Here is a 13,206-nt window from a genome sequence, read left to right as displayed (position 1 = left end):
TCTGCTGGCACAGGGCCCCGTAGCCAGGGTGCCGCCATGTCACTGAGGCGCCCCATGGCGTTGGGGCCCATGGGGCAGGATGAGGCCCTGAATCCCCGACACCTCATGGCTGTGCAGGCCCTGTGGCTGGGAGCGATGGCCTGGGGGTGCCCTCGCTGTTCTGGCCCGCCCCACCCCGTACGTCAACACCATCCCGGAGAGAAAAAAAAAACGGAAAAAAGAGCTAACAACAACAACAACAACAACAACAACAAATAAAAAAAAAAAAAAAGCGCCCACAGAGGGCGCCTCAGGGTGGGAACTACATATCCCATCGTCCCCCGCGGCGGGGCATGCGCAGCGCGGGAGGGAGGGGCTACGCCGCGCGGTGTGCGTAGACCTACGCTGATTGGTGGTTCGATCTGTCAATCAAGATCGTGCCCCGCCCCGCCGCGGCGGTGCCTGCCCGGGCTCGGCGCGCGGCGCTCGGCGCTCGGCGCGCGCACCGGGACCCCGCAGCGGGAGCGGGACCCGCACCGGGACCACCCGGCCCCGCCCCCCGCCCCGGCCCCGCCCGTCCCGGGAGCGGCCCCGCCCGTCCCGGGAGCGGCCCCGCCACTGCACCGCCCCGGCACCGGCCCCGGGATCGCCGGCCCCGCCCGCCCCGCCCGGTACCGCGCCGCCACCGGCCCCACCATGATGAAGTTTCGGTTCCGGCGGCAGGGTGCCGACCCGCACCGCGACCGCCTCCGCCACGACCTCTTCGCCTTCAGCAAGGTGCGTCCGGGGCGGGGGGGCACGGTGCCGGAGCCCGGGCTGGGGGACACACACGCCCCCCCCCACCGAGAGCCACCGGGGGGGTCGGGCAGGGTCCCGGGAGCGGGGTGCGGGCAGCTCCCTGGTGGCGCAGGCTCCGGTACCCGGGGAGGGGAGCAGCGCACGGGGCACCGCCCCCCCCGGTACCGGGGTGCAGCGCCGGGAGGGGGGCGCGGCGCACCGGGCCCCCAGCTCCCCCGGGAGCAGCTCTGAGGCCGGGCAGCGGCCACCCCCTGGAGGGGCAGCGCCCCGGCTGCGGGGGACCCCCGGCTGCAGGCTGGAGGGACGCCCCGCGGGGGATGCACCCCCCCGGAGGGGTACCGGGACCCCCGGGGGGGCGCGCTGGGGGGCTGCCCTCCTCCTCTGGGGCGCAGTGGGCACCCCCGCTGCAGGGTGCAGCCCCTCCTGCACCCGGGGGGCTCCCAGGGGCAGGATGTGACCCCTTCACTGGCACAGCACCCCCCTTCTCCAGCCCCCCCGGGGCGGGGGCTCCCCTGAGCACCCCAGTGCCCGCACTGCCCCTGCCCCGGGGCTTCCCCAGGCATCGTTCGCCGGCAGCAGTGTTTTGGGGTGCCCCACGGCCCCCCGCCCTGTCTGGCCCCGGAACACCCCGGGCTGCAACCCCTATGGGAGGGGGGCTCAGCCCCTCACCACAGCCCTTCCAGGGGTGGGATATGGTGGGGCTGGACCCTTGGTGCCAGAGGAGGGGCTGTGGTGATGGGGCCTGGGGCTGGGGCGTCCCCTTGCACCCCAAAGATGTGTCTCTGGGGGGCTGGAGGCATTGAGAGCCCAGAGCTTGGCCCCCCCTTGCCGCTGGCACTGGGGACGTTTCCTGCTCAAGTCCCATGATGTGTTTTGGGGACCCCCCCGGGATTGTCAAACAACCAGGGAGGGACCCTGTGAGCCCTCGGGTGCCGGACCCTTCCCTCGGCGCCTTGGCACAGCGGTGGGTGCCCCCCTGGGGCTGGGTGCGCCCCGTCCCGGGAGCCCCGCGGTGTTGGGACCACCCTCCTGCCCTGGCCCCGGGGCTGAGGAACTGGCCGCGGCCCCGGCTGAGCCCAGCCCGTGTCCGTCCATCCTTCGGCAGCATCCTGGCACCGGCGTCGGGCGCTTGCCCAAACTCACGGTGGGAACTGTGGCATGCACCGGAGGGACCCCCGGATCCCCTGCAGCGCAGCCGGGCCGGGAGATGTTCGGGTGTGCCGGGGGTGGGTGGGGGGTCAGAGCCGGCACCCACTGCCTCAGCACAGCCCTGCCCCCCCACACTCACCGCTGTGGGCAAGGGTCCAGCTGCGGTGCGATGCTCAGCCCAGCCGGAGCCCCCCCTTGCTTTTGGGGACCGGGGTCCCACGGTTGGATCCTGCCTGAGCGGGCACTCTGGGGGGTCTGCACCCTGGGGGGCATCCCGGGGGGGCCGGGAAGCAGCCCAGCTCCGGCCGGCCCAGCTCTGGGGCCGCTGGCTGCCCACCTGCCTCCCATTAACAGTTGTTTTTCCTCCCGAGCTCCAGATCTGCCTGGGATTTGCTGTAATTTGGCCGGCAGCGCGCCTTGGCTGGGCCGGCACAGCCTGCCGGATGCGGCCCCGCTGCCGGGCGGAGGAAGGGCTGCGTGTGGGGGGCTGCCAGCCGGCTCCCCGCTCCGGGCTGGGGGTGCAGGGCAGTGGGGAAGATGCTTTTAGGGGAGTGCTGCTGGGTCTTCGCCATCATCGGCGTGTTGGTCCCCAGCCTAAAGCATCACCAGGGCGTCCCCACGCTGCTGCTGCTGTCCCAGCTCCCGCCGCCATCCTGTGGCGCAGCGTGCATCCCCGGGGGGATTCGGGGTGACCCTGTGTGGGGCTGCCACAGGGATCGGCACCCACAAGCATCCACTGACTTGCCCCCCAGCCTGGCTGGGATCCCCTGGATGGGCTGGGGATGTTGGCACGCTCCTGAAGGTGGCCCTTCGGAGGGGACCGGGGAGCCACAAGGGTGATGGTGGCTGTGCCGGCGGGTGTGAAAAGCCACCCCGCTGCGCCTCTCAGCCGCCCCAGACAAAGGGAGCGGGTCAGGATCCGGCCAGTCTGGCTCCAGCGGCCTCCGTATCGTCTGATCGCGCCGCGGCTGCTCAGCGTAGCTGCCCCCGGGAGCCCCGCGGTCCCCTCGCCGCGGGCCAGGGCGGTGGGTGCCCCCCGCGTCCCCCTGCTGCCAGGCGGGCAGCCCTTCCCCAGCCGGCAAGCCCGGGCACGCCGTCACCGGCCGGGACTTCCTTGGGAAGGTGCCTGCGGGCCGCATGCGGCTCCGGCGGGGATGTCCCTGGCGCTGGTGGGTCCCGCTTGCCTGGTTCTGCCACCCTGCACTGCGGACCCCTGGGGATGTGTGCAGTGGGGTCCTGCCTGCTTGTGGGGGGCAGCTGGACCCTGCTAACCGCGTCCTGGGGCACCCGTGCCTGGGGCAGGGGGTTTGGAGTAGGGGGTCCCTTCCGCAAAGTGGCAGCATGTGCTCGCGGTGTGGCTGTTGGGTTTGGTCTGGTTTGGGGTGTCAGGTGGAAAGTGGGGGAGGAGTGATGTCCCCCCCTCCCCGTGGACCCCCTTGGTGGCAGTGGGGCACGAGGCAGCATCCTCAGGGTTATCCACCGCAGGGGTGAAGCTCAGGCTGGTGCAGGATTGGGGCCGGGGGGGCTTGGGGGGGGGGTCAGGGGTTGGGGGTCCCGGCTCTGACGTGCCTGTCCCCGCGGCAGACGGTGGAGCACGGCTTCCCCAGCCAGCCCAGCGCCCTGGCCTACGACCCTGTCCTGCGTGTGATGGCCATTGGCACCAAGGCGGGAGCCGTGAAGCTGTATCCTTTTCCCCCTGCCAGGGCAGGAGGTAAGGACCCCCCCCCCAGATCCCCCCATCCTGGGGGATGCCGGGAGATGTGGCCATGCTCCTGCCGGCCCATCCAGCAGCGCCGTCCCCCAACTCTGCTGGCTGCTGTCCCTCCGTCCAGCTGGGCTGCAGCTGGGGAGGGGGTGGCCAGTGGAAACCCCAAAACGCCGGGGGAGCAAAGGGGCTCGGCCACCCCGGGGGGCATCCTAGGTGGCGGGTGCTTCCCACTGTCACCCCCCTTTTCCCACCAGACTCGTGTCCATCCTGGCCTCCTCCGTGCAGCCTTTGGGGAGCGGGGCGGGGGGAGCAGCGGGGCCTCTGGCCAGCCTGGCGCCGGGGTGGGGGGCTGTGGTGGGCGCAGAGCCTGGTCCCGGGTGGGGGGTTCGGGGGGGCTGGACGACGACGACACAGGGCCCGGCTGGGCTTTGTTGCCGGCGGCGTGCAGGGAGACTTCAGAGGGCTGCTGGCGGGCGGCCAGGGCTGGATGCGGCCGCGCTCGGGGGCCCCGCGCCGCAGGAATGCGGGGTGGGCGTGCGGGGGGGCGCGGGGGCGGCTGTGCCCGGGTTGGGGTCAGGGTAGGGGGGGGCCCGCTGCGCTCCCCCTCCCCCAGGCCAGCAGCTCGCCGCCTTCTGAGCACAAAGATGGCGATTTTTTTTTTTTTTCTTCCCCCTGCCTGGGCCGCCCCAGTGCCAGTCCGGCCGCGATGTCGCCGGCTGCTCCGCTTGGCCGCCTCGCCGTGGGACGCTGGCTCCAGCCACCGCCCCCCCCCCACCGTTAAACCCCCTCGGGGGTTGCGGAGCGCTGTTTTGGGGAGCTACGTGCCCTGAGCATCCTCTGCGGGGATGCTTTTTGGGGTGGTACCCGGCTCGGGGCTGGCAGTGGGGTGGCACTGTCCTGCCCGTGGCACTGCAGCTGGTGCCCACCTGGCCCCATGCCGGCTGCTACTAAGAAGATGCTTCTGGAGGCTCATGGTGCCGGGGCCAGACGAGGCAGCAGCTGGAGCTGGCTTGACTGGTGCTACTGGTTAGTGGGGGCACCCATGGGTGCTCCCTAGCCGGGCTGGGTGGATCTGGCTGCAGACAACCTGGCATCACAGGGCTGCCAGCGCCTGAGGCATCTCCTGCAGCATCTGGGGGTCCCTGGGCTTGGACCCACATTGCAGTGAGCTGGTGCCACCAGCATTCCCTGGCCACTTGCCCTGAGGGCTGCCTGCCTTTTGGCCTGTGGCACCGTTTTGGGTGGGGAAGGACCCCAGGGCGAGCGAGGCTGGGTGGCATCCCCTGCCCCCATAGTGCCCAGAGCCCCCTGTGCACTCCCCCTCAGGTGCTCTGTATCTGGCCTTCCCAAAGCCTCTGTGGCTCTGGCCCGGCACGGCCAGCCAGCTCCTGCTTGTTGGTCTGGGCAGAGCTGCCGGGCTGGTTGCCTGCGCCGAGGGCACCGGGGTGACTCTTGGTGGCGAGGACCACAGGGGCTGGCTGGCATGGCTGGCAGAAGCCCCCGGCACACTGTGTGCCGAGCCATAGCTGTGCAGTGCACCGGCGACGCCGGGCTGGGTGAAATAGCTGGCTAGACCTGGGGGTGTCGGGGGGGTGACAGGTTGGGGTGCACGGTGGGGTGCTGGAGCTGCTGCACGGGTCCTGCCCCAGTTCCTGCTGAGCAGCGTTGCCGGCGGAGGAGCTGGGACCAGTCGGGTGAGTGAGGCTGTGCCGGTGCATGCCGAACCCCACCCTGCTGCCCGTGTGCCGGGCTGGCCGGGGCTGCTGGCGCCTTTGCACAGCCATGGCCCCGCGGCCGGGAAGAAGGAGTTGGCAGAGGGCAGGAGCCAGCTTGGCCTTGCACACCCACCCCGGCCACGTGTCGGCCGCATCCTGACCCGGGGCGTCGCGCTCGGAGGTGCTGGGTGGATCCCAGCTTGGGATGGTGGTACCAAAGCCGGCTCCGGCGTGGCATGCCGCCAGGGATGCTCTAGCCCTGCCTCTCCCGAGGGCCATGGGGCTGAACTGGTGCCTGCTGGCAGAGCTGTGTCCTGGGGGAATTTTGGGGGGGTCTGGGGGTTTGCTGAGGGTTGGGGGGTGGGGTGGGCTCTACCTTCGTTATTTCTTTGACGGTCCCCCCAGATACGGTGCGCCGGGCGTGGAGCTGACGGGTTTGCACAAGGAGACGGCCACCGTCACCCAGCTGCATTTCCTCCATGGCCAGGTAGGTGGGTGTCCCTGGGGGGGCCTAGCAGCAGCCCCCCAACTCCCCCACCCACCCCACTGTTGTGTGTCCCCCCCCCCACCCCCAGGGCTGGCTCCTCTCGCTGCTGGACGACAACACGTTGCACCTCTGGGAGGTCTGCCAGAAGGAGGGCTGCTCCCACCTGCAAGAGACCCGCAGCTTCGGCCTCCCGGGACGCCCAGGGTCCGACAGCGCTGAGTACTTGCCTGGGGGGGTCCCCACCGCTCCCCCGCGGGGCTGCGGCTGGGAGCGATACTGATGCCGGCTGGGAATGGCGCGTGGGAGCAGCCGTCCCTGCTTGGACGGGATGGTGGCCAAGGTCCCTTTGGTGGCGGTAGTTTCCTCACCGGGACGCTCCTCTGATCCTGACTGGGATGCTGCGGGGGGCGGGGGAACACAGCCCCGGGACTGTTATAGGTGCTGGCAGGGCCTGAGGGTGATTAATGGCTCTAATTGCTATTAGCGCTGAGGCTGTCCCTGTCCTCCTGGGGCAGGGGGGTTGGGGATGCAGCATCGGGGCAGGGGAGGTTTGGGGTCTCTCTGCCCTGCCCCAGACCCAACTTGGGGCTGACGCAGCCCCCCGCTCCCCCTTCCAGCTGCTCCCCCGGCATCACTCGTGTGACGGTGGTCCTGCCGATGTCCACGGGCGCAGTGGCCTGCCTGGGCACCGAAGGCGGTGCAGTGTACTTCCTCGCCCTGCCTGCCCTGACGCTGCTGGAGGACAAAACCCTCTTCCCAGATGAGATCCTGCAGAGGTGAGCCCTGCCAGCCCCACACCCCCTCCTCACCACCCCCAGCGCCCCCTCACCTCCTTGCGTTGCCCCCCCTTCAGTGTTCCTGATGACTACCGCTGCGGGAAGGCGCTGGGGCCGGTGGAGTCCATCCAGGAGCACCCACGCGACTGTAGTCGGCTCCTCATCGGGTACAGCCGGGGGCTGGTGGTCCTCTGGGAGCAGAGCACGCGCGCCGTCCAGCACGTCTTCCTGGGGAACCAGGTACCGGGGCTGGCAGGGGGCTGGCAGGGACACGGCCTCATGTCTGTGTCCCCCATCCTGGGTATCGAGCCCCCTGTCTGCCCCCGCAGCAGCTGGAGAGCCTGGCCTGGGAGCAGAGCGGGAAGAGCATCGTCAGCTCCCACAGCGACGGTGGGTACATGGTCTGGGCGGTGAGCGGTGCCGGCCAGAGGACCCAGCAGCCCGTCATGTCCACCATCCCCTATGGTACGGGGGTCAGCTAGGGGAGTCGTGGGGTTGGGGGCCGGTTGCCCTGTCCTGGTGCTGTAACACAGGGTGGATGTTTTCGTTTCAGGTCCGTTCCCTTGCAAAGCCATCAGCAAAATCCTCTGGCGGACCTGCGAGTCGGGGTATGTCCCTGAAGCATGGGGGGGATGCTCTGGTGGGCACCTCCCCAGCAGCCAGGGTGGGCTGGTGATGGACATGGGGACGGGGGGCACGTGGGCTGCAGAGAAAGTGCCGTGTGAGGTCTGGAGTCTGATGGAAGCTGCTTCATCCCACCCAGGAACCCCTTCATCATCTTCAGCGGGGGGATGCCGCGGGCCAGCTACGGCGACCGGCACTGTGTCAGCGTGCTGCAGGGCCAGACCCTGGCCACGCTTGACTTCACCTCCCGTGTCATCGACTTCTTCACCGTGCAGAGTGCCGAGGTGCCCGAGGGAGGTACGTCCCGCTGGGGCGGCCCTGGGGAGCGAGCGGTGCGGGGGGGTCTCTGCTAGCAGCAGCTGTCTCCCCCTTGACCAGGCTTTGAGAACCCCCGTGCCCTCGTGGTGCTGGTGGAGGAAGAGCTGGTGGCCATCGACCTCCAGACACCGGGCTGGCCCACCATCCCTGCCCCGTACCTGGCGCCGCTCCACTCCTCTGCCATCACCTGCTCCTGCCACGTCTCCAACGTGCCCCTCAAGCTCTGGGAGAGGATCATCAGTGCTGGCGAGCAGCAGAGCCCCCGGCTCTCCTCCGCCGTGAGTGATGGGCATGGCGGGGAGGGGGGATCCCCAAGCCCCCCAGGACAGGCTGACTGGTGAATCCCTCCCTCCAGGCTTGGCCTATCGATGGGGGGAAGAACCTGGCCCAGGAGCCCACACAGAGGGGGCTTCTCCTCACTGGGTGAGTGACCTGGCAGTGGGGAAGGGGCCTGGGAAGCCCAAAATGTGCCGGGGAGGTGGGGGGATGCACATCCTCAGCCCCTTCCTGCGGTGGGGAGTGGGATGGGGTTGGGGGGGGGGGTGTGTGTCCAGCCACTCGTGCTGGGTGGGCTGACCCGCTCTTGTTCAGCTTGATGGCTGGGCAGGAGTGTGTCATCCACTGCGTTATCCCCCTTGTCCCCCTCCCTTCTGGCACGGTGGCCGCCAGCACACAGGCGGCTCTTGTTAGCTGGGCAGATGTCAGGGCCCTGCGCTCACAGGGCCTCCCCCCCGCCCCAGGCACGAGGATGGCACGGTGCGGTTCTGGGACGCCTCGGGGGTCTCCCTGAAGCCCCTCTACAAGCTGGGCACCGCCAGCATCTTCCAGATGGACTGTGAGCACAATGACAGCCTCAACCAAGCGGGCGAGGAGGAGTGGCCGCCTTTCCGCAAGGTGAGGTCCCTGGGGGGACACTGCTGTGGACCCCAGCATCCCCCTGCCTCTGCCGTCACCGGGAGGGGGGCACAAGCCCGGAGGCGGGCACAGGGGATGCACCTGCCGGAGCCATCCCGGCTGGGCCCCGGGGACGTGTCCTGGGGCTCGGGGCACAGCTGCTGTGTGATGCCCCGTGGGGACACAAGGGACATTTGTTCCACATGCCCTGTCCTGCCGGGTCTGCCCCGGCACGGGGGGAGAGCTGGGGGACACGTGGGGACAGACCTTTCCTGGGTGCGATGCCCGGAGCAGCCCGTGCGCCACAGCCGGTACTTGCCAGCTGGTGGGGGGATGTGGGGGTGCACCGGGGGGTTGCCCCACAGCTCTGTGAAGGTGCCAACGCCCCCCCCCCCATCCCTTCCGCAGGTGGGCTGCTTTGATCCCTACAGTGACGACCCACGCCTGGGCGTGCAGAAGATCGCGCTCTGCAAGTACACAGCCAAGATGGTGGTGGCCGGCACGGCAGGGCAGGTAGGGTGCTGGGACGCAGAGCAGGGGGGCTGCTGGGCACCTCCTGGCTCCCCACCTTGGGACCCACAGGACAACGGGGGGCTACAGACCCTGCAGAACCCCACGCCGGTCCACGAAGGGCTCCTCCCTGCTGGGTTTAGCCCCTGGCTTGCAGTGGAGTGGCTGTCCTGGGTGGGTCTGGCATGTGTCCCCCGCTATCCGTGCTTGTCCCCTGCAGGTGCTGGTGATGGAGCTGAGTGACGAGAAGTCAGAGCATGCGGTCAGCGTGGCCACGGTGGACCTGCTGCAGGACCGCGAGGGCTTCACCTGGAAGGGCCATGACCGGCTGGCCCCCAGGAACGGCCCCCTGCCCTTTGCCCCCGGCTTCCAGCCCAGCGTGCTGGTGCAGTGCGTGCCCCCCGCCGCTGTCACCGCCGTCACCCTCCACTCCGAGTGGAACCTCGTGGCCTTTGGCACCAGCCACGGCTTTGGACTCTTCGACTATTACCGGCGCAACCCCGTGCTGGCCAGGTAAGGGGGGATCTCGGTGCCGGGGGGCGACGTGGTGGGGGTCCGGGTGCTGAGCGGTGTCGGTGCCTGCAGGTGTACTCTGCACCCCAATGACTCGCTGGCCATGGAGGGGCCCCTGTCCCGCGTGAAGTCCCTCAAGAAGTCCCTGCGCCAGTCCTTCCGCCGCATCCGCAAGAGCCGGGTGTCGGGCAAGAAGAGGCTCAACGCCAGCAGCCCCTCCAGCAAGGTGGGCAGTCAGTGGGGGCCGCCACGGCTGACCCCCATCCCCGCTGGGCAGGGGCTGACCCCCGTGTCCCCCTCCCCAGGTGCAGGAGGCCAACGCGCAGCTGGCAGAGCAGGCAGGACCCCCTGAGGTGGAGATGACACCTGTGCAGCGGCGGATCGAGCCTCGCTCAGCTGACGACTCGCTCTCAGGGGTGGTGCGGTGCCTCTACTTCGCCGACACCTTCCTCCGAGACGGTGAGGCTCCCCCCTCCCCGGGAAAAGCCCCCAGGCTGTGTCTGGCCGGTGCCACGCTGTGGGGAGGGGGCTCTGACGCCGCTCCCGTCGCTGCAGCCGCGCACCACGGCCCCACGATGTGGGCAGGCACCAACTCCGGCTCAGTGTTCGCCTACGCCCTGGAGGTGCCGTCGCAGGAGAAGTTTTCGGAGCGGGCGGTGGAGGCGGTGCTAGGGAAGGAGATCCAGCTGATGCACCGGGCACCGGTGGTGGCCATCGCGGTGCTGGATGGGCGAGGGAACCCCCTGCCCGAGCCCTACGAGGTCTCACGGGACCTGGCCAAGGCCCCCGACATGCAGGGCAGCCACTCCATGCTCATCTCCTCTGAGGAGCAGTTCAAGGTGAGCGTGGGGCTCAGTGCCGTGCCATGGCAGGGATAGGGCCCACCACACACACGTGTCCCATGTCCTCTCTGGGTGTCCTCTGGGTGCAGCAATGGGGCTGGAGATGACTGGCCAGGTCCCGGGCACCCCTGTGCCTGTCCCCAGGGTGCTGCCCTTTGCCAAGGGTTTCCACTGCGGGAGGCTGCTCGGGTGTCCCCCAGAACCAGAACTCTGCAGGTTCCTGTTCACCCCAGCACCTGGCTCCTCCTGCCCCCCCAGGTCTTCACGCTGCCCAAAGTGAGTGCCAAGACCAAGTTCAAGCTGACGGCGCACGAGGGCTGCCGGGTGCGGAAGGTGGCCCTGGTGAGCCTGGCCAGCGCCGGCTCCGAGGAGCGGCTGGAGAACTGCCTGGCCTGTCTCACCAACCTGGGTGACATCCACATCTTCACCGTGCCCAGCCTGCGGCCCCAGGTCCACTACGGCTGCATCCGCAAGGAGGACATCAGTGGCATCGCCTCCTGCGTCTTCACCAAGCATGGCCAGGGTGAGGGCACCAGCCCGGCGCTGGGGGTGATATCCCTTGTAGATGGGACGTTGTCTCCAGCTGCAGCCCCACGAGGGGGTCCCTGAGGCTCTTTGTTGTCCCTGTTCCTTAGGTTTCTACTTAATTTCACCGTCTGAGTTTGAGCGCTTCTCGCTGAGTGCCAGGAACGTGACGGAGCCGCTGTGCCGGCTGGAGATCGCCCGGCTCCAGGACACCTCCTGCTTCAGGTGGGACGTGCCGTGGTGGCATGGGGGCTTTGCTGTGGCAGCACCCCTGTGCACCCGCCCTGCAGCACCGGCTCCAGCAGTAACTTCTCCCTGTCTTTCCTTCCAGCAACAGCTTGACCGTCACACCGAAGCTGCCGCAGGCGAATGGCACCCACGTCCCACGCAGCCCTGAGGGCCAGCACTCCCCCACCGACAGTGACCGTGAGTGACCACCCTGTCCCAGCCATGCACGCTGCATCCCCGTGGGCCCTGCTCCAGGGGTTGCCCCATGTCGTGGCTGCCCCGCAACACTTCTGTCCCTGTGGCTCCCCAGGGTCCCCCGAGGAGCACCCAGACACCTTCTCGCCCGGCCCCATCGACTCTCCCAACAGCAGCATGGAGAACCCGCTGGACACCACCGGGGACATCACTGTGGAGGAAGTGAAGGATTTCCTGGCGTGAGTGGGGGTGGAATGGTGGGACCAGTGCCCACGGCCAGCGGCAAGGGGCTGCAGCGGTGTCCCCGGCTGCCTCTCACCCTGCTCTGCCCCAGGTCCTCAGAGGAAGCGGAGAGGAACCTGAGGAACGCCAGCGAGGATGAAGCCCGGCTCACGGGGATTCTCATCAAGTGAGGTGTGTGAGGGGCCGGTGGTCCCCAGGGTGGGCACAGGGCGGGGACATGGCTCTGGCTGCAAACCCTGGGGCACGTTGGGGTTCGGAGCTGGGACCCCAATGCAGCGCCCCGGCATCCCCGTCCATCACAGGGAGGATGGGGCGGTGGTCCCTGGGACTCGTAGAGGAAGGGGGAGCGGGGGGGGATTATACCCTGGGGCCCCCCAGCCCCTTCTTAAGGGCTGTGTCACCCGCAGGCATTGCTGGCCTCCCCGACCCATCTCAGTGCTCGGATTCCCGGGACGCGCGACTCGACTGGACCCCCCCCACGCCCCCTCCCCATGTAACGTAGACGTGCCTCTTGTCTAACATCCACGCTGGCTGCCGGCTCGCCCCGGCTCTGGCTCACTCCCCCTGCGCCCCCCTGCCCGGCCGCCGGCCCCGGCCCCCCTGCTGGCCCCGAGCCGAGGGTCGTGATGCACAAACTCTTCCCGGGGAAGATAATTTTCTTTTTTATACGTGGTCGAGTGTCACTGTCCCCTGCTCCAGAACCCCCTTCCCGCGGGATGCTGCTGCTTCCCTGGCTCCGTGAGGAGGGCTGGGGCTCGAGGACCCTCCTTGTCCCCTGATTCTGGTCCCTCGGGGAGGTGGGGGGCTGGGAGCCCCCAGGCACGGCCCCCCACTACCCTGGTCTGTGTTTACATGCCCGGCTCCCTGCAGTTTACAGCCCCGTCCCTGCCCGCCGGGAGGCTCTGGCTGCTGCACAGGGACTGTCCCCTTCCCAGGGGAGCCCAGCGTGGTCCCCCTGGCTCCCAGGTGGGCACTGGAGGGCTTGAGCAGCCCGGGGAGGGGCACGGTGGGGGGTCACAGGTGGCCTTTTTCTCAGTGGCTTCTCCAAGGGCTATTCTCCAGGTTGGGCTCCGTGCCTGCTGCTCCTTTCTGACACTAATTCCTGCCACGGGTGGGTTTGGGATGGGACGGTGCTGCCGGGGACGTGCCGGCTCCTGCCCCTGGACCGTGCTGGTGCTGGGGGGGGTGTGGATGGGGCATGGGGCTGCCCCAGGCCGGGCTGCCCGCCCCCCCCCCCCCCCTTACCCCAGGGTGTCACTGTGCCAAATCCCCCCTGGGCTCCCCTCACAGGGGGCTGTGGTGATGCCAGCTGTCCCCCAACCCATGGCGGCTGTCCCTATGTGGCTCTGGGGCTCAGCCTGGCACCTGCCCCTCTCCTTTTTGGGGACCTGTGGTCATTCTGGACCCCCCAGGCTCTCTTGCGGTACGTGTGTGGCGGGGGGTGGGGGCCAGGCAAGGCAGTGCTGCCCTGGGTGCAGGCGCTGCCTGCTGAGGCCGGGGCTGTAGTGTCCCTGGTAGAACCCCCCCCCCACCTCATCCATTTTTTTTGGTAAGATGAATTTAGCATTGTTTAGATATTAAAAATACTGGTTTTTAATATTGAAAATAAAGCATTTAATATCAACTGCCCGGGCTGCAGCTGTTCGGGGAGCCTGGGCGGTGGGCCAGGAGCGGGGTGGGCGCCAGTGCCCCCTGAGCTGTG

The 13,206-nt window shown here is 68.9% G+C and overlaps 1 protein-coding gene across 2 annotated transcripts; it reads left to right on the top strand.

The window, feature by feature from the left end:
• Nucleotides 1-428: 428 nt before the first annotated feature.
• On the top strand, nucleotides 429-13,129 carry LLGL1 (LLGL scribble cell polarity complex component 1). Of its 2 annotated transcripts, none has more exons than XM_055709813.1 (23): nucleotides 429-756; nucleotides 3,511-3,608; nucleotides 5,755-5,836; nucleotides 5,925-6,040; nucleotides 6,454-6,612; nucleotides 6,690-6,852; nucleotides 6,942-7,077; nucleotides 7,166-7,220; nucleotides 7,376-7,533; nucleotides 7,615-7,832; nucleotides 7,910-7,977; nucleotides 8,295-8,448; nucleotides 8,857-8,961; nucleotides 9,179-9,471; nucleotides 9,544-9,697; nucleotides 9,777-9,930; nucleotides 10,027-10,310; nucleotides 10,572-10,836; nucleotides 10,949-11,063; nucleotides 11,170-11,264; nucleotides 11,377-11,500; nucleotides 11,596-11,675; nucleotides 11,912-13,129. In XM_055709813.1, exons 1-22 carry the CDS (start codon nucleotides 676-678, stop codon nucleotides 11,672-11,674), a joined length of 3,156 nt encoding a protein of 1,051 aa, XP_055565788.1. In that variant the 5' UTR covers nucleotides 429-675; the 3' UTR covers nucleotide 11,675; nucleotides 11,912-13,129. The 2 variants fall into 2 exon arrangements, with proteins under 2 accessions (XP_055565788.1, XP_055565786.1); XM_055709811.1 differs by having other exon boundaries at nucleotides 5,925-6,055.
• The last annotated feature ends 77 nt before the right edge of the window (nucleotides 13,130-13,206 follow it).

The sequence above is a fragment of the Falco cherrug genome, chromosome 4 (genome assembly GCF_023634085.1).
Source record: "Falco cherrug isolate bFalChe1 chromosome 4, bFalChe1.pri, whole genome shotgun sequence".
NCBI lineage: Eukaryota > Metazoa > Chordata > Aves > Falconiformes > Falconidae > Falco > Falco cherrug.
The sequence above is the reverse complement of the archived record's forward strand: the minus strand, read 5'-3'. Positions and strand labels throughout refer to the sequence as shown.